General features: G+C 38.1%; 1 protein-coding gene across 6 annotated transcripts; it reads left to right on the top strand.

Annotated features, from left to right (window-relative positions):
* The first annotated feature begins 28 nt into the window (after positions 1 to 28).
* tmem97 (transmembrane protein 97) lies at positions 29 to 17789 on the top strand. Of its 6 annotated transcripts, none has more exons than XM_040130674.1 (5): positions 49 to 402; positions 1350 to 1494; positions 2830 to 3016; positions 3748 to 3901; positions 14128 to 17789. In XM_040130674.1, exons 3-5 carry the CDS (start codon positions 2999 to 3001, stop codon positions 14400 to 14402), a joined length of 447 nt encoding a protein of 148 aa, XP_039986608.1. In that variant the 5' UTR covers positions 49 to 402; positions 1350 to 1494; positions 2830 to 2998; the 3' UTR covers positions 14403 to 17789. The 6 variants fall into 6 exon arrangements, 4 of the variants coding, with proteins under 4 accessions (XP_039986608.1, XP_039986607.1, XP_039986609.1 ...); XM_040130673.1 differs by having other exon boundaries at positions 2808 to 3016; XR_005707752.1 differs by lacking the exon at positions 14128 to 17789 and adding an exon at positions 4197 to 4689 and having other exon boundaries at positions 29 to 402; positions 1350 to 3016.
* The last annotated feature ends 407 nt before the right edge of the window (positions 17790 to 18196 follow it).

Here is an 18196-nt window from a genome sequence, read left to right as displayed (position 1 = left end):
GATCAGCTGCAGCGTCCAATTGCAGATTCCTAGTGAAGGGCTGCGCCTGTCCGGTAAGCGGGTGGTCCTGTGTCCTCGCTCGCGGCTCCTCGCAGATCCCTCCTCGCAGCAGAAGTGGGAGCTTCGGGGCGGTGGTCGAGGTGAGGACCGGAACGATTTCCGTGTCAGGCAGGGATCTAACAACGATCGAAAAAGGCGGAATCCGCGGCTACGTTCAAATATCCGGACTTCGCCGCTCTCGCCGGAGTCGCGGACTTAACGGGCGCGTTTCCCGGGAAGCCCGTCGGTGTTGTGGCTGTCTAGATCTACAATTCATCAAGTCCACGAGGGGCCTCAAGTGGCACTTGTGCAGTCTCCCAGAGACTCCGCACAGGGTGCCGGAAATGCACCCATAATCCATTGGTATGTGGACGTGACGTTACAATAAATAAATAAAGATAGCCTAGGTTTGCTGTTTTAACTTTTGTTGTATCACTTTATTGATGTAGTGAGGCTTCATACAGCACGCGAACGGGCCGAATCATTTAGATGTCTCATCATCTGCAGAAGCGAACGGACGAAGGTTGGTTTCTGTCCCATCTGTGGTGTGAGGATCCCCAGTTGAGGGGTTTAATGCGGATACGACATTGCGTCTGTCAGCTCATAAAAAAGGAGCATTTCACTGCACATTCCGACCGTGTCTGTTACGGCTGCTACTTGAGCAGCACACCTGCACATATGCGCAAATTGCCGACATCGGTATCGTTCACAGCTGTTCAGAAAAAAACACTACGAAATGAATGACAAGGTCCACAAATCGCAGCTCATCTCCATGGAAACACACGCGGTGTCTCGCGGACCTGGCGTATCACGGTGAGGACGTCACTGTGTACGCATGGCAAAAGTCCGGAGGGCGCACATTTGGATTCAGCCTAAAGGGGAGCGGGACTCACCCAATGGAGTCTTCGGTGTGGAACGACTGGCGCGTCCAGGCGCGCCCATCTTCCTTCTGCGAGCCAATGGGATCCATCCTGGGAACACGCGTTCTGACGACATGCTCCTGCTGAGAACTTGGTCTCAGTTTACGATCTGTCATTTGCACCGGGTAACTTCGAGATCATGGCCCTCCGTGTTTTAGAAATGATCTTTTTTTTCTATTTTGCCTCTCACATCCCCGTCACATTGTTGATTGACTTACAAGCCCTGCTGCCCGGACGTGTGTATCCCCAGCCGGTAAGTAGGCTAAGTGCCAGTAGCGGTTGACATATAGTTGAAGTGGCTTCTAACTAAATATGCCGCTTGCAGAAGAAACAAATACCCGTTTCGTGGCTGTAAAAACAACTCACAATGTGGATTTTTCTGTCTTTCAGCTGAAAGATCTCCTACATTGGTATGCAGAAGAGTTCAAAGACCCCATGGTGCTGGATCCTCCAGAATGGTTCAAGTCCTTTATTTTCTGCGAGGCTTTGTTTCAAACGCCTTTCTTTCCCATTGCAGCTTATGCTTTCCTAAAAGGTCAGTTAATACAAACGGTGGTTGGTTATGTAACATCTGTCGCGTTTGCTGTCTTTGGAGGATGTCGTCGTGCCTGACTGTGCTTATAAGATGTCTGTTTAACACTGCCTATTGGGACACATTAAGACTTGCATGTAAACATGAATTAATTAGATTTTGTAATTTTATATGACCAATTGTTGAACCTGACCTCCCCTGGATTTTTGCTATATTAACAAAAGAAAACCAGTACAGCTGTGGAGGATAGAGTATTTAAAGCTACAGTATGAAGCTTTTTTTTCCAGATACTTTTTAGTTGAAATGTGCTCCCAAAACATGTATCTTAAAGTGGCAATCCCAAAGATTTTCATTTAAATGTCTGTTGAATCACTGTCTATCACCAAATGAGGTAACACAAGGGTGAGTGAGCCTATGGCCCACTGATGAAAGTACAAACTGAATGTATGTGACAACATTCCCGGTGGGGGGGGGGGGTCAAGCTGCTAATAACTGCTAATACAAACCCAACATTTCCAACTGCTGCAACTTCACATTTAAAAGCATTTAACTGGCAAAAGAGGAGTTGACTTTTGTTATGAAGTAGCAAATATAAATGTAATGTGTTTGTCAGTGAACTTAACACTTACCCCTGTCGTTCAACAAAAATGCCTCTACAAAACAAGCAAACGGTCATTTGGGGCATTTTTGGACAGTGGGTCAGTGTGAAATATTGCAGAGTAATGGAACAAGATAGAGCAGCCACAGTGAGCTGTTAAATGAAGAGCTGTGGGCGACAGGCTGCACACTTCCAACTTCCTAGCAAGGTAACTTTCACGGTACCCTGCTGTTTGCAGCATAAAATCAGATCACAGTGGCTCACAGAATGATGGAAAAAGGCCAAATATTACCTGAGTTTTTATTAACCCGGTACTGCACACTTAAACAGGGTTTTTGAGCTGTTACATAAATGATGTATGACTCTGCTGTGATGAAAGACATTAATGCTGGTGTTGGTGTTGACGTTCGATGTTTAAAATGGCTCAGCACACCATCTACTGTATTAAATCATCCTGAACCTTGCAAAGGCCAATGCTAACAGAGTCAACCGTTTGGGACTTCTTTACATCATGAAACTTAGATTAAATGCTAACGCCCTCCAATCAGAAGTGGGTGGTCCACCTCCCCCAGCACCTGTCCTTGAGAAGGAATCTGTGAAACTGAACTTCAAATATATACTGATCGAGACCCGTCATTCACAGGATTTTATGCTAACCCTCGAACTTTGTATTTTTCAATTTTGCTGCAATGGTTCGGACTTGTGCTTTTGGCGGCAGTAGATGCATTCTCTCCCTTCAGACCCTCAATTGGCTCGGCAGCGGTTGCAGACGGCAGCAGGTCGCTCGATAGCAACGCAAGGGCGGAACGTGTAGGGGGCGTAACTTGAAACAGGAGGTGTGTCTGGTACTTTTCTAAAGAACACCAAAGGACCACTAAGGAAGTACGAGAGTTTGTTGTTGTGGTGAAAATGGCGGATAGTGGAGAGGTAAGACTTGTCGAGTTAGCTGTGTATATTTTTAAATACGATGATTATTTTTTATGTATAAAACTCTTTTCATGCAAAGGTAACACATATTGTTACCAAAGTTGATAACTGATCTGTGTTATCCACAGTTTCTTTAACTTAGTATTGAAATCTGCGTGCTTCAAGATGTTGTTATTGCTAGGCTAGCTAATGCTGTGCATGTAAACTAATTTAAAACTAAACCCATTTAAAGCAGGAAAATTCATGTAGATATTTGTTTGCTGGCTGTATTTCTAATGCCAACTGTTTATTGTTCAAGAAGAAGCTAGGGAAATGGCATTCGCCATTTAATGCTAGAAAGGTAAATGTACAGTAACTGAGATTCAGCACAACTTAAAGCAGGGTATATTTTTGTTTAGGTTAGGTACATGACACACAAACTAATGTTGGTTAGCATCCAGCTTTACTTGTCACATTGTGACCTGTTAGTATGTGTTAAGAAAAATTGATATTTAGCTGTACTTTGGAAAATAGTAGTAGTAGTAATAGGTTTTGATAAGTAAAAGTTGCCCTTAGGTTGAACTTAGGTTTTAGATTTAGTTAAGGTTATAAGTTAATTTGTCAGTGCAGACTTAACCAAATCACGTAGGTAGTTTTCTTCTTCTTACATGACTAAAATGTCTGTTTAATGAAATATTAATTTAATCATGTGTAAATACTGATGTTTAAATGTTTTATTTGTTTACTTCCAGCTTCATGTTACCGTTTGCTTGGAAGGTGATCCGCCTGGACCTTTTTGCATAGGACCAGACAAATACCAATGCCAATTTTGCAGCAAGGTGGGAGAGTACCCTGCTCTGGTGGCACATAAGCAGACCCATGAGAAATCTGCTGTTAAACATGAAGGTAATTGTCACAGTCAAAGTAAATATTATATTTTGTCACACACCATCTCTATTTACAACTTATTAACTTAAAGTGATGGTAAGATTTGTATTTATAAACTAATTTGTAGATCATTGTCATGAACACTCAAAAGAAAAACAGAAATTATGAGTGGTTTGTAATTTAGATTTGTCTGTTTGTTGCAGGGTATAAAATTTATAAATGCCACCTAGGATGTGTGAAAAGCAACCACAATCACTGTTGCTTTTGCCACCAAACCATAATCCGCACAAATGTATTTATTATCCATGCGCAGAAGTGTGAGTGGAGTCTGGTCAGAGCACACCATGACATCTTCAGTTCATAGTCCATCCACTAGCCTGAGCTTGACTACACCATCTACCACTCCATCGGCTGACAATACCTCAGCAGTTTCTGGCTCCTGTAGCTTGTTGCATTAAAGCTTCCAGTTCCTTGTCTGATCCCAGCCCCTCCGTGGCCTTCAAGACTTGTACAGATATGAAATGGTCAAAAACCAGACTACAGTATAAAGACTGTGGTGCAGGCTACTGAGGAAGTGGGCGACAAGGAATCCTGTAGGGTTTGTACTCTGAGGAAGACTTCCCCAAGTACTGTAGCTGGGACCGCTTTCTGTAGGCTGGGGGCACCACAGTCTGAGTGCATGACCCCCACTCTTCATTCTCTTCACTCATCCACACTCTTTCTGTGTTGTCATTGTTATGTGGCTATCTTTGTTTTTTATGTACATCTTTCATCAGTTATGATTAAATTACGTACTGATCACTGAAGCTGGTTTTGTTACATTTATTTATCCCTTGATTTTGAGCATGTTTTGCTAGATGTTTGTGTGACACATAAATAGCTTTGCAGCTGAAATGGTTAGGTGTTACAGTACATCATTTCAAACTTTATCAACTGTGATGGCTGTGGATCAATAGAAGGGACTTAAGAACTATGCATAATACCTGGACGAATTTGTTGTACAAGAATGTAAAAAATGGAAACTAGGACCAAACAATCAGGACTTGTCATCATGTTTTGCCCTACCAGCCTATGTGGAACTTGAAGCTAAATAATAGTGGCTGATCATCTGGTAGAACCTGAATTAATCTGTTTTACTGTGCTTACAACAGTGACTATACAATCCACTTTTTGACATTCTAGACCAGTGATTCTACGCTGTTTTTTTTTACTGCCAATTAACTGATAGATTAAGATCGTTTAACACTGTTTTTTCCCTTAAATTTGAAATAACACAATGCAGGTATAGCTCATTGCCATTTGCTTTCCTTGGGATTTCCTCATTGTTTATCAAATAATACATAAATAATTAAACACATATTGTAGACTTTTAACAGAAAGTTTCTTCAGTTATCTAGAGACTGGTGCTGCCTTAACCAAGTCATTACAGTGGAAGGCTAATGATAAAGTTTTTGGCCTATATTGACAGGCAACATAACTGAATAAACATTGCCTGAACATGTTATCGGCAATTAATGTATGTTGCTAACTGCCCACTGTTACCAAAATTGGTTGCTCAAATTACAAACAAACCACCAAACAGAAGACTTACACAAATTCAGTTGCCATACAGGAAAGGGCCGAATTAGCCTACGACATTGTCATAATGACAGAATTATACATCAACATACATGCTGATAACATATTAAGCAAGCCTTCTGAAGACATGTCAGATAATGCCTACTAAATAGAGATTTGGTTAACACGTTTGAAATTGGCGTTCAAACCAACCAATGGTAGCTATCAAGTGGGCCTGTCTTGTAGTAGGTGTTACGTGTAGTGGGCGTGTCCTGTAGTTTTGTGGGCTGCAGATGGATGGAATAGGGTAGGGATCTGATCAGTTCTGATAATCGGACAATTTATTGATGTAATCGGCCTGGTCCAAGCTACCTAGGCTTCCAATGTAATCTGTGCCAGCCATTTCCTCACTGTCCCAGACCTAGCTGCTGTCATACTTGTCTCATGTCTTGTACAGCATTTTTACAATAGCTGTCAAATTTCTTTAAAATGTGGCAGGTCATAAAGTGGCCTTATCGTAAACATTTTTACTTCAGTGACACTAACACTCCTTGTCAAATAAGGAGTATGGTCTATCAAAAAAAAAAAAAAGATATAAACAAGTACAGTCTTCAGAGCCATTATTTTTTTGGGCCTAGACTTACTGAATTTACATCTATGTATATAAAACTTACCCAGTAAAATAAGATTGATCATACAGAATTTACTTTCATCTTCTTTCTGGTACTCGAAGACACAAAAGAAAACATCTGTAAAAGAGAAATAAAATTTTAAAAAAGTACACTTGAACAAAGAATCTCGGACCAGAATTTTTCTGTGTGCGTGCAAGACCAAGAACGGTGCGTAGGAGGCAACAGGAAAATTAAGGCTTGTATCTCTCAACAACATAACAACACCAGAGGGTATACCATAGCGGAACTTTAGGACACCTGTTTTAGAAAAAAAACAAAGGAGAGAATACTTTTCTAAATAGAATTTTGTCTAATAAGGAAGGGATAGGGATAAATCTCTGCTGCCATGAATTGAGCTTCTTTTCATATTTATCAACAATAAGGATATGTTTTATTGCAGTCATCTTTGGTCATGACAATTTTTAAACATGTTATTGGATTTTTAATGGGGATATAGATGGATTTTGCAATCTTTAATAGCCATTATTTCACATTCCTTAAAAAAATGAAAAATATTCAACGAAGTCCAGAGCCAGTGGGATCTGAGAGACATCTTTTAGAAATAAAATTTACTGATGATGATATGTCTATCCGCAACCGCAAACCCCTGCAAAGTACTAAAGGACAGGTAAGAAGATAGAAGTTGGGAAAGAATAAGAAAACGGTAAGGGGAAATCAGGCATTGTTGTCTTATAACACGTGATAGGTTAAAACATGGGGAAGTTCCATATTGAACTGTTGCCGTTATTGCGTAACATTCTAACTGTTCTGCAGAAGAAGGGTCCTTCAATGCCTTCAGGATAAAATTAGGTTCAACCATTTAGATCAAGAAACATAATAAAACTAACACTGTCAATAAGATCACTCTAATCCAACAAATCCAATACAAGTCTGACATTATTTAATTTATGATGATTTTTCATAAATCCATTCTGTGTCTCATCTGTGATTGAATTAAGGAAATCTTTAACTCTTTTGGCAAAAATAAGGCTAGTATTTTATAATCATTACTAAGAAGTGTTATTGGGCGCCAATTGTATGGAGAGCGGGTCTTTATTTGCCTTTGGGATTAAAGTAATGATACCCTATTGTGCAGATTCTTTTTCTATACCTTCTTTATATAACTCTGTCAAAAAGGGGATAATAGATCTGCAATATCCTAAAATTTCGATGTGATACTGTTGCTCCATAGAGATTTATTGTTTTTTTGATCGCCTGTAAAACCTCAGGGTTAATAGTTAGATGAAGGATCTTCAACCTCAATCTTCAACAAGATTAATAGTTAGTTGAAGGATCTTCAACTATCTTATCTTGGATTCTTAATTTATCAGTGCTAGAGTTCTTGGAGCAACTTTTTTCTAATCTAAAGAAATTTAGATTAGAAAAGTTTTTTTCTACTTCTTAACCCACTTGCTTCTAGACCTAATAAATGCACCTTCTGTCTTGTGTCTATATCATCAAATTTATTTTGAATTCTGACATATTTGCCTTTTTCAGCATCAGTGTAATTATCCTGTCGAGAGAGAGATGACAGCTTGAGAACTGTTTCCTTCTCTTCATCAGCTCTCTTGATTTTATACAAATCACTGCTAAATTTTTCTACAAAATTTACATACTTCAGATGTACACAACTCCCAATTAATGCCATATAGATCAGAGGTTGCCTCTTATGCTTGAGAAAGCTGATGAAGTGAATTGTTTCCATAAAGTTGCCTTTTTGACACCAAAAGCAGAATGTGCTGGAAAAGATATCAATATATGGATTGCTCTATGATCAGTAAATGGGGTGAGCAATCCCTGTTACACCAGGTGTATTGTTGGAAATTAGGAAATTGTTCCTCCAAATATCATTTAGACTGAATTCATCAATGAGAGCCTTTAAGCCTGAATCTGCAGAGGATGGACAATGCAATTTATCAATTGTATTATTTGTATTATTACTATTCCATAGTTATGCTAAAGTCTCCTCCTAAGCTAGTAAAGGCATTGGGATATTTATTTAACCAATGTAAAATTTTGATTTCCAGTGTTAAATACGATATAATTTTGAAGGGATATGGATATCCATATATATTTATAATTATGAATGTAGCTTGGTTTAGAGTTATAACCAACAGACCAAAATGACCTAGATGATCTATATCTGTTGCTAAGATATTCCCATCAAATCTGTTTTTAAAAATACCTTCACCAGCGAAGTGTTCTATACCATGTGCTAACCAAATTTCATTACATCATTGTGATTTCAGGAAGTTGGTAATTTGCTTGGTTGAATGGTGATCTTGAAAAAAAAAATCTGTTTTGTGCTCCTTTGCAAAGAAAAATAAAGGTTTTCGTTTTACACTATTTTAAGGCCCCCGAAAAATTAACAGTAATTAAAAACAAAGACATGCTGAACAAGAACTGTAAAAAAACAAACAAACATGAGAACAGGGCCTTCTTCAGGGTATGAATTTAACAAATAGTGCATACCTGTATATGTAGTTCCAAAGTTTTTCAAAAAAGTTATTTTGCCACATATTTATCTTTTCTCAACTCTTATCCTTATCTTTTGCTTTTAATGATTTTATTTTAGCTTTCCCTCTACTTGTGTAGTTCAAACTCAGAGTTAAAAGTATGAGGAGCAGGGATAAGGGTAGTATAAGCTCACGAAAGAGAAAACGTAACAATGTAATTGCTGACCTGAGATCACCCTAGCCCTCTGGTTATGTGTTGGCGGAGATTTCAGTTTGTCACCAGATGAGTGGCTGGATAGATGGTTATCCAAGCATGAAAACTACCATTGCTAACCTTTAATTCAGACTTCACAAGTAAAAACCAGTTGATTGATATTTGCAGACAAATCCGCCTGCTAAACAGTTCTCTTAGTTTAAACCTAATGCCGATCAAAAATAGATTCTTCTGTCTCACATGCCCCCCAGACTGGTCATTGCTTAGTCAGAGTGGAGGTGAAACCATTTATCATCAAGTTAAATGAAAGTTACTCGAAATTTAAGGGTGACCTATTATTAATCAATGAAGAATATTGTTACAAGGTTAGGGAATAGAATTGTAAGTAAGGATGGCCAGTTTTCTTCTATCTGGGATTAATGGGAGTTTCTCAAACATAGGATAAGGGACATGTCTGTGAAGATTCTTAGTCTTCCAGGTCATGGTATTTTGTAAGTGCTTTGCGAATGCAACTGGACTTGCTTGAAGTCCTTGAAGACCTTTCACCTCTCATCCAAAAGGCTTCTTCAGAAGGAAGAAGCCTTTTGCATGGCACATACAGAATAGAATAAGGGAATATATGCGATGGTTTAGCACAAAGCTGTGATATTAATCACTGTTGTCTTCAGTCTTATAATCAGTTATTCAGCCTACTGAATGATTGATTGAATTGAGAGAAAAACTCATTCTGCTGGTATTGTTGTGTGCATCACACAGAACATAGACAAGAGAAAGAAAAGAAGAGAAGAGTTGTCTGAGGAGATAAAAAAGAAAATATTTGCCAATCATGGTCAAAAGTAAAGGCTATAAGACCATCATCTAATATTATTAAGAAGTTAAACGTCCATGGACGTGACCACAAGAGGAAAATATGACCCCAGACTGAATAAAAGGATAGTTTGAATGGTGGAAAAAGAACCAAGGAAAACTTCAAAACAGATATAAGCTGACCTCCAAGATCAAGGTAAAACAGTGTCCAGTTGCAGTCTGAGTGAAAGTGGGCTCCATGGAAGAACACCCAGGAATACCCCAATTTTGAAAGCGAAACATTAAAAAAAAACTGACAGTAGTTTGCCAAAATGCATTTTGACAAGCCACAATGCTTGTGGGAGAACGTCTTTTGGACAAATGAAACAAAATTAAAGCTTTGTGGGAAGTCACATCAGCTCTATGTTCACACAAGAAAAATGAAAAATGGAGAAAAATTAAGCTTTCAAAGAAAAGAACACCATCCCCAATGTGAAAAATGGAGGAGGCCCAGTTATGTTATGGGGTTATTTTGCTGTGTCAGGAACAGGGTACCTTGAAACTGAGCAGGGCACAATGAAATCAGAAGATTACCAAGGTAATCTGGAGTGAAAGCTACTGCCCAGCATCAGAGAGCTTTGTCTCAGTCACAGGCCATGGCTCCTCCAACAGGATAATGACCCAAAACATACATCTAAAAGGAGCCAAGAATGGATGAGAAGAAAACATTAGACCACTCTGAACTGGCCCGCTATGAGACCCGATCTTAATCCAATTGAACATCTATGGAAAGAGCTGAAACTCACAGCTGGGAGAAGGTCCCCACCAAGTGTGAGAGAACTGGTGCAGTTTCTCAAGAACAGTTCTGCAAAACAACCAGCTGAGAAGTATAAGTCTCATTAAGAGCTACAAAAAGTGCTTGATTGCAGTGATTGCCTCTGTGTGCTACAAAATATTAGGTTAAAAGTCCCAATATTTCCATCCATACCATTTTCATTTGTTGTATTATTTAAAATAATATCTTAAACCCGAAAATCAAAAGCTGTGTGTCTGTTCCCTCAAATTTGGAATAGAGAATAGTGGATGGCAGTTACTTTTGTAAGTTTCAACTTATTTCAGAGAAAATTGAGTTTTTTCTTTTTTAAGTGGAAGGGTATCACCACTGTATGTGATACTGGTGTGGCAAGTCTTAATTTTCATCATTTTTTCCACTGATTAAATCCAGTTTTTTGAAAAACTGAAAACTTATATTCTTTGTGTTGAACAGTCATTTAAAGATTTTTGTAATTCAGACTCTAAAATTCAAGATTTTGACTCTGGTCCCAGGTAAAGCTCCTGGCTCTGATGACTTAACTGTCAATTGTTTTAAGTTTTTTTTTTTTTTTGGTCTTATCTCAGACAATTATTTAATGCAACAATGGAATATGTTGAGAGACTAGAATTGATGCATACTATGTAACTCTGATACCCAAATCCGGTAAAAACAAAGAATATCGGATAACTTGAGGCCATTCACATTACTGAATTCAGATTATAAACTCTTGTAAATATTGTAACAAATCTTAGCCTCTAGATTTGCTTAAGATACCACCCTGTTCCTTAAAAAATAATGTTAAATTTCATTGCCCCTCAAGTAATCACCCAATTTGATATATTTTAACCCCCTGGTTAGGTATTTGTTTGATAAGATTTTATTTATGTATGTGTAGGTGTGTTTTTTATGTCCTTCATATTTTTTTTCAATTTTTACTTTTTTGTGCTATTTATTGATTTACTTGTAGAGTAAATGTTGCTCAGCCTTTTGCTGGTGATGGCTGCTACGCCAGAAAAAGAAAAACGAATCAGTATGATGTTATAATGTGAAATGTTTATTGTTATTGCAAGATTTTTTTTTAAAAGTTATTATGACATACAAACTTATATCATAACAATAAACTTTTCTTGTTTTAATAGTATACTGTTTATCTTATTATAACATGATAATTTATTGTTATAACTTAAAATCTGTCATGTAATAACGTGATAACTAAGCCTATATTGTTATAATGTGAAACTCTTGTTTGACTGAGGAAATGGTGTGTGGAGAACGGATGAATTGAGGAACATGGATTATTCACATGATTTGATTAAGTTCCTGTTCATGCTTGGGTTGTGACATGGCCAAATTCTGCTGTTATTCTGTTATTGAGCATGGTGGGTGATACTGTGGTAAGTGAGTATAATAAGAAGGATTTTAAAATGTATGGGGGCTGTACCAGAGTCGAACTGGCCATTGGTGCCGCATTGGTGGGCTGGAGGACCGTCAAAAAAATCCATAAAGTTATTACCGGCCCTGTCAGTCTCTTTAACGGCCTTCCCAGTCTGACCCTGGGCTGTACAGAAGGAAGGATGAGTCTGACCTTCTGGAGGTAGCATAATTTCTCATTGATCAGCTGGAGGGGCACGGACGGCTCAATGGAGACACGCTACACCATCTCAGTTGCATCCAAGCCAGTTATGTTATGACCAAAAATACAGTGAGGCGTTTGTTAAATTTTCTAGAACCCCCACGGTGTTGAGCAAAGACAGAGAAATCGCCTGATGTGGTGCATATACATATATTAGGCCTAATATACCCAGCTTGGATGCAGCTCAGATGGGGTAGCTTGTATCCATGGAGCTGTGCCCCTCCAACTGATCAATGAAAAATGTCGCTGATTCCAGAGGGTTGGACTGATTCTTCCTTCTTAGTGTATGCGTACTTATCACAATATCACCCACCATGCTCAATAACAGCAGAGTCTCCTCATGTCTCAACACAACCATGAAGTACAACTTTAAGTTTAAGTAATTCCATTATAAAGTGAAATGTTTCACATTTTATTAAGATAAATAGTATATTGTTGTAACAAGAAAAGTTTCTTATTAAAACGTGATAAGTTTTTATTTCATAAAAACATGAAGATATCTTGTTATAACGTGAAAAACATTGTTATGATGTGAAAAACATCTTGTTATAACAATAAATTTTTCACGTTATAATGTGATAGTGATCCGTTTTTATTCATCCGTTCTAGCATGGCAGTAAGATGCTGATTGTCACTGGAATTGTAATGCAGCATTCAGCATTGTGACAATAAAAATGGTGGGAAACACATGAGGGCTTGAAGTGTACTATAAGTACTATGAGATAAGAAAAAAATGACCCAGGAAGTTGAGCTGGACATGACAATCGCTCAATAAAGCAAAACAAAAAAGAAAGTTTAAAAAAATATTAAACATCCATGGTTTAAAAGCCCATAATAGAAAGAGTAATAACGGACCTTGTTTGCATTTCGAGTTGTTCTGTCAACAGTTTTACAGATATCTCTTTTATAATGGTCTTCTTCCCAGTTACGCACTAACAAATGCAGTTGCTGGCTGGATTTTGTTCAGGGTAATGTATTTTTTGATGAATAAAGTACTACATTTATGAAGAGTACTTAACTTTGGTTAAGATCAGGGAAGGATTGTGGATTTGGTTAAACGTAAAAAAAAAAAGCATTAACTGCAGTCACTGCCGACTTTTTCTGTTTTAAACCAGGGGGTATCTCAGAAAGCGGGTTTAACAAACTCAGAACTTAACTCTGAACTTGACCAAGGCTGAGATGGGAAACTCAGAGTTTTTGGTTTCAGATCAGGTGATCAGACTTAGATCAGTTAACTCTAAGTATGTTCACTCTCAGTTAAAAGAAAAAAAGCCATTATCAACGAAGGTCCGATACTGCGATTCACCATGACAATGGCTGAATAAAGAGTAGAGCCTCCATATTAATCCAGTGGAGTTACAAATATTAATGTGTGACAGTGCGCATTTAGGCTGCATCAGCAGTGAAAGAGCCTGAGTTGGAGAAAAGAGTCAATAAGTTAACACTATTACATTTTATACATTTTACTACAGCATAGTTCACTCACTCATTATGTAGCAGACTTGAGTTTCTTCAGTTTCCCTAAATGGGCCGCTGTGGCTCAGGAGGTAGAGCAGGACATCCACTAACCAAAAGGTTGTTGGTCCAATCCCCAGCTCCTTCAGTCCGCATGTCAAGGTGTCCCTGGGCAAGATATTGACAAACCCCTGATCTTATTGAGTGATTAGTGTACGTAATATTATACTGTAATATAATATAATACTAGGGTTCGAGTGTATCCCTTCAAATGTGATTTGTGATTCTAACACTGATTTCCAGAACTTGCTTAACAACTTATGGTAGCCATAAACTAAATGACAATTCATTTGCAATTAATTATAATTGCATTTATAATTTTGTTATATTTCTAATTTAAGTTGAAATATCAACTTCACTGGTTGAGATTGAATTGAATTTGATTGAGGTAAATTAGATTTTGTGTCCTCAGCTTTGAAAAATTACATTTAAAACATCAACAGCAACATTATTTCAAGAAATATTGCCCATCTTATTCTGGATAATCAAAAGACTTAACTGCTATTATTGGATTGTTATTGGAACTACTTTCTAACAAAGACATAATGTGTTCTGCAGTCTGGAGCATCTTTTGATTACACAATGTGTTTCTTGTCAGGTGGCTGTAAGTGGATCAGGACTCCTGCCATCATGTATTCCACACATGTGGCCACCACACTGGTCCCAATCCTAGCCCACATCCTTTTCTATCAGTTCCCTATGAAACCCCACCGTGGTCCCCAGACTCTGCAGGAGCGCTGGCTCCTGGTCTTCATATATGCTCCATACCTGCTGGTACCTGTGCTGCTGCTCCTCACCATGCTGCTGTCCTCTACATACAGCTCCACTTCCAAGTCTGGACATACATCTGTCAAGACCAAGAAGACGAACTGACACATTACCAGACTGCACCCGTCTCATTTACTTTGATTTTAGAAGATATTTTTTTACATTTCTGAATGCAACTTTGGTATGTGATAAACATATATCTGAGAAGCTGTGTGAGTCGTACTGCATAACAATATTATTAGGAAAGAATTGCCATTGTTTAACCAGCCAGAATGAGCACGTTCAGTGTTACTCTTTATAACTGATCCCTTGTTTGTTGGCTGTGTTATGTGTTTTTATCCATACCAAAGTCAAATTAATGCATTTATAAAGGAGTCTATATGAAATTAGGGTATTAATTTGATTCTTTGAAAGGCTAAATGTGGTATGGTGGTTCACAGGGCCAGGATGGTTTTTATCAGAGCGACACTAGTACCAAGAGCACCACAGGGTCAGTCTCCATATTTATGTAATTGGGTCTTAACCTGAGAAAAATAATAGTTCTTCTCACAGCCCAGCTGTAAAGTCTGTCAGTATACTGGTTAATCAGAGTTCCCCAGAAGGAAAAAAGATAATGCCACTGTTTTATGCAATTTTTACACCTTAAAATGTTTACACTCAACACAACTCCATTAATATCCCTGACATAATTTGATGGGTGGACGGTGACTTGATGTGTTTTGCTTTTAGATACTATCTGCTTTCGAAAGATAAACTAATGTTTCCTCTGTCCTGATACAACGTGTATAAAAGATGGCTTTGGAGTTGTAGAGGGTTTTTTTTAATCGAAGCTAACAGTTTTTTGTGCTTGCAGCATTTATGGTAAATTAGGATAAATGTGCAAAACATATCTGCATGTCTGCTTAATATGATGCTTATATATCCCTGTCATGGACATATTAAGTCTCAGTTTGTAGAAATAGTGTGAAACTTCCATGGGAATTAATACATTTGCAATCTACTGTATAGTCATAGCCTTGTATTTTTATAAGCTAGAGAAAAGTCAGACACACTGTACATTCTTCAAGTTATAAGACCCCTGTGACTTCTATTCCTTTTGTATGGGTTCAGAACTGTTTCCACTATTGCTATGCAGTAGTGGATGAGTGCTAATATTTTATGCCCTCCTTAGCAATTACTGTATTATAGTTCTTTTTCACAGCAGACATATTGACATAGGTTTTCCTAGAAACATTAACGATATCTCTATTCTATTCAAGCATGTACTCTGAAGCAGCTCATTGAAATTCAACCTGTGCACCAGTGCTTTTGCTACTGTAAAATGTCAAAATGTCTTCTGTGAAGAAGGCCTATTGATTACTGGGTAACATTGTGTGATAGGTTTCTGAAGTGAGTTCCTCTCTGTTCATCCATGGCTATATAGGTAAGTACCAGCACCATCATAAAGTCTGCTAATAGTAGTGGAACTGGTATCTGTCATTATCTGTCTGAGATGAGTCATCTTGTAGAGAGGAAGGAACACTTTGGGGTTTGATGTTCTGACAACAACAAAACAAGGGTACTTATTGCTGACTTCAGAAAACAACATATGCTCCATGTGTTTTAGGGATATTCCTTGACATACACATATTACTAAAGACCTAAGATGGTCTATTAACCTATTCATATATCCTTACTTAAGATGTCACAGCAGCATCTACATTTCTAAGAAAAAAAACTTTAGAAGCTGCACTGCAAAGCGTTGTTGTTGTTCTGGTTAGGGTTCGCCACAGTGGATCACTACAGAATGTTCCATTTGGCATAGGTTTTTTAGACAGGATGCCCTGTATGCAGTGTGCTAAAAGACTTACAGACACCAGTGCACATGTGCCACCAACAGTACAACAACAGTATACAGTACAATACACTGAGTTCTGACCAGTTAATAGTACACCATTACAATGTAATACAATCAAGTGCAAACATTCTGCAATCAATCCTGTCTTTGTAAAGTTTATAATGAAAAATAAGCCAATACACGTATTATTCTTTAACTCTCTTTAGACATCTTTGGGATACCACAAGAATGATAATGATAGCTCAGAGTGCCTCCAGATGTATTTCAAACATGATTTTATTGGACTGCCTGAAAGTCTTACTAACATATGCTTACATCTCAGTAAAAGCTTAACAGGCACACCATTAACTGGGTGTAACTGATGTAACAAGCCAGAAAATGATGAGAGGGACATTTTTCGTCATCACAAGAGTCCGTGGTCATCAGGTAATTTCTTCTCTCACTCTAATCTATAGACTAGTATCTGGTCTCCATATGAATTCACAACATTATAAAAGTCCAATATTAACTTTTCAAAGCTGAGAAATGACCTTTGAAAAGTTGATATAAGTCAATGTCATAGTCCATTGTTTTAAACAATTACAAAAACACTGGTTTACGAGAGGAGGTAGCTTGCTTGTAAACAGGACTTTTTGACTTAAATGAGTAAACTTGATCTCCTCTGTTAAGTCATCCCAGAGTCTATGGGCCCTGTTGACAAAACTTCACTAACCTTTGTTCCTTACAGACTTTGGAACAACTCAGCAGCAGATGTAGAGGTAAAAGATCTGAGGTTTACCAGAACGCCAGGCCATTTTTTGCTAAAAGTATCAACAAGTAATTTTTGACAATTTCCCTCACAGGATCAATAAAGTATATTGATCTATTGTAAAATCGGCTCCTAGGTGATGCAAAGATTGCTGTGACATGTTCTCATTTTATTGCTAGTTAAAGCCCGGTATCAAACTGTAAGCAGAGGAAAAAGAATCAGTTGCCCAATGGAGTGAAGAAAATCACAGTAGTCCAAACTATGTATTATGAAACGGTGAATAATGATTACTGATGTACTTTTTAGGCTGGCAGCTAATAGATTTTTAATGATTTAAAGCCATATATATACGTGGAAATATGGGTCAAGTCACATTTACTCCTGTTAAGGTATACGCGAACAAGGCAATGTCAAACCCTGCTGGCTGAGAGTTCCTCTTGATTCCTAGGAGGTTAGCAGGGACTACTGTCAGTGCCTACTTTATTTACTGGATTAAACAGCTAAAAAGCCCAGGGCCCCAAGGTACAGCGGATCCTACCCCTGGTATAGAAGAGAGACAGACCAAAGGATTTTTCTGGCTGCTCGTCTGACCTTTTCTTGGGCAGCACACAGCTGCTACCAGAGGGCAAAATACTGGAGCAGCTTTGGTTGGTGTAGTAGGACTGTTTAAGAGTTGAAAAAGTAAACAAATTGGTCAACCTATGTTTCTAGTTCCTTTTTCAGCCAATGACTAGAGTATTAATATTAGAATACCTATCTTTACTGGTTGATTGTTGGAGGTGTAGGCTCATGATTCAACTCAGAAAGAGCCAAATTTTTGTCTGTGGAAAGAGGAGGTTTGTGTTCTGCTTTTCACTTGGCTGCGAGAGAAATTTGCCTTTTAGGGACATAAAGTTAGAGTTGTAGATGAATCTTGAAGTGTGCTGTGTGAAGTTAACTGACAACACCATGTAGGACTCATTAAAACAAATTCAAATACTTTGCTTCATTGCCACTTGGATTTCCATTTTGCTTTGTACTTTGGGTATATCAAATTATACCTACCAACAATTTATTGACCATCACAATGGACACATTTCCCTATGGAGATGGAAAAGCTGTAAGTTAGAAATAATAGTGGAATAATAGCGAAAAGCTATTTCTTGTATGTTATGTCATTTACCAAGGTGCTCTGACAAACACCCTCTTCTACTATTTGGTTAGTGTCTACTGTATGTAACCATTTGTAGGGCACCTGTGTAGCCTAATGGTTAAGGTACATACCACATACCCACAATGTCCCCAGGTCCAGGCGGGGACATTTGTTGTATGTCA

The sequence above is a fragment of the Xiphias gladius genome, chromosome 7 (assembly GCF_016859285.1).
Source record: "Xiphias gladius isolate SHS-SW01 ecotype Sanya breed wild chromosome 7, ASM1685928v1, whole genome shotgun sequence".
NCBI lineage: Eukaryota > Metazoa > Chordata > Actinopteri > Istiophoriformes > Xiphiidae > Xiphias > Xiphias gladius.
Note: the sequence above shows the minus strand (reverse complement) of the source record. Positions and strands in the feature narration are given on the sequence as shown.

Coding starts and splice junctions, on each gene's coding strand:
- tmem97 (XM_040130672.1), top strand. CDS start 1,099: ATGGCCCTCCGTGTTTTAGAAATGATCTTTTTTTTCTATTTTGCCTCT. Junction 1,213..1,349: donor GACGTGTGTATCCCCAGCCG/GTAAGTAGGCTA, acceptor TCTGTCTTTCAG/CTGAAAGATCTCCTACATTG. Junction 1,495..14,127: donor AGCTTATGCTTTCCTAAAAG/GTCAGTTAATAC, acceptor GTTTCTTGTCAG/GTGGCTGTAAGTGGATCAGG.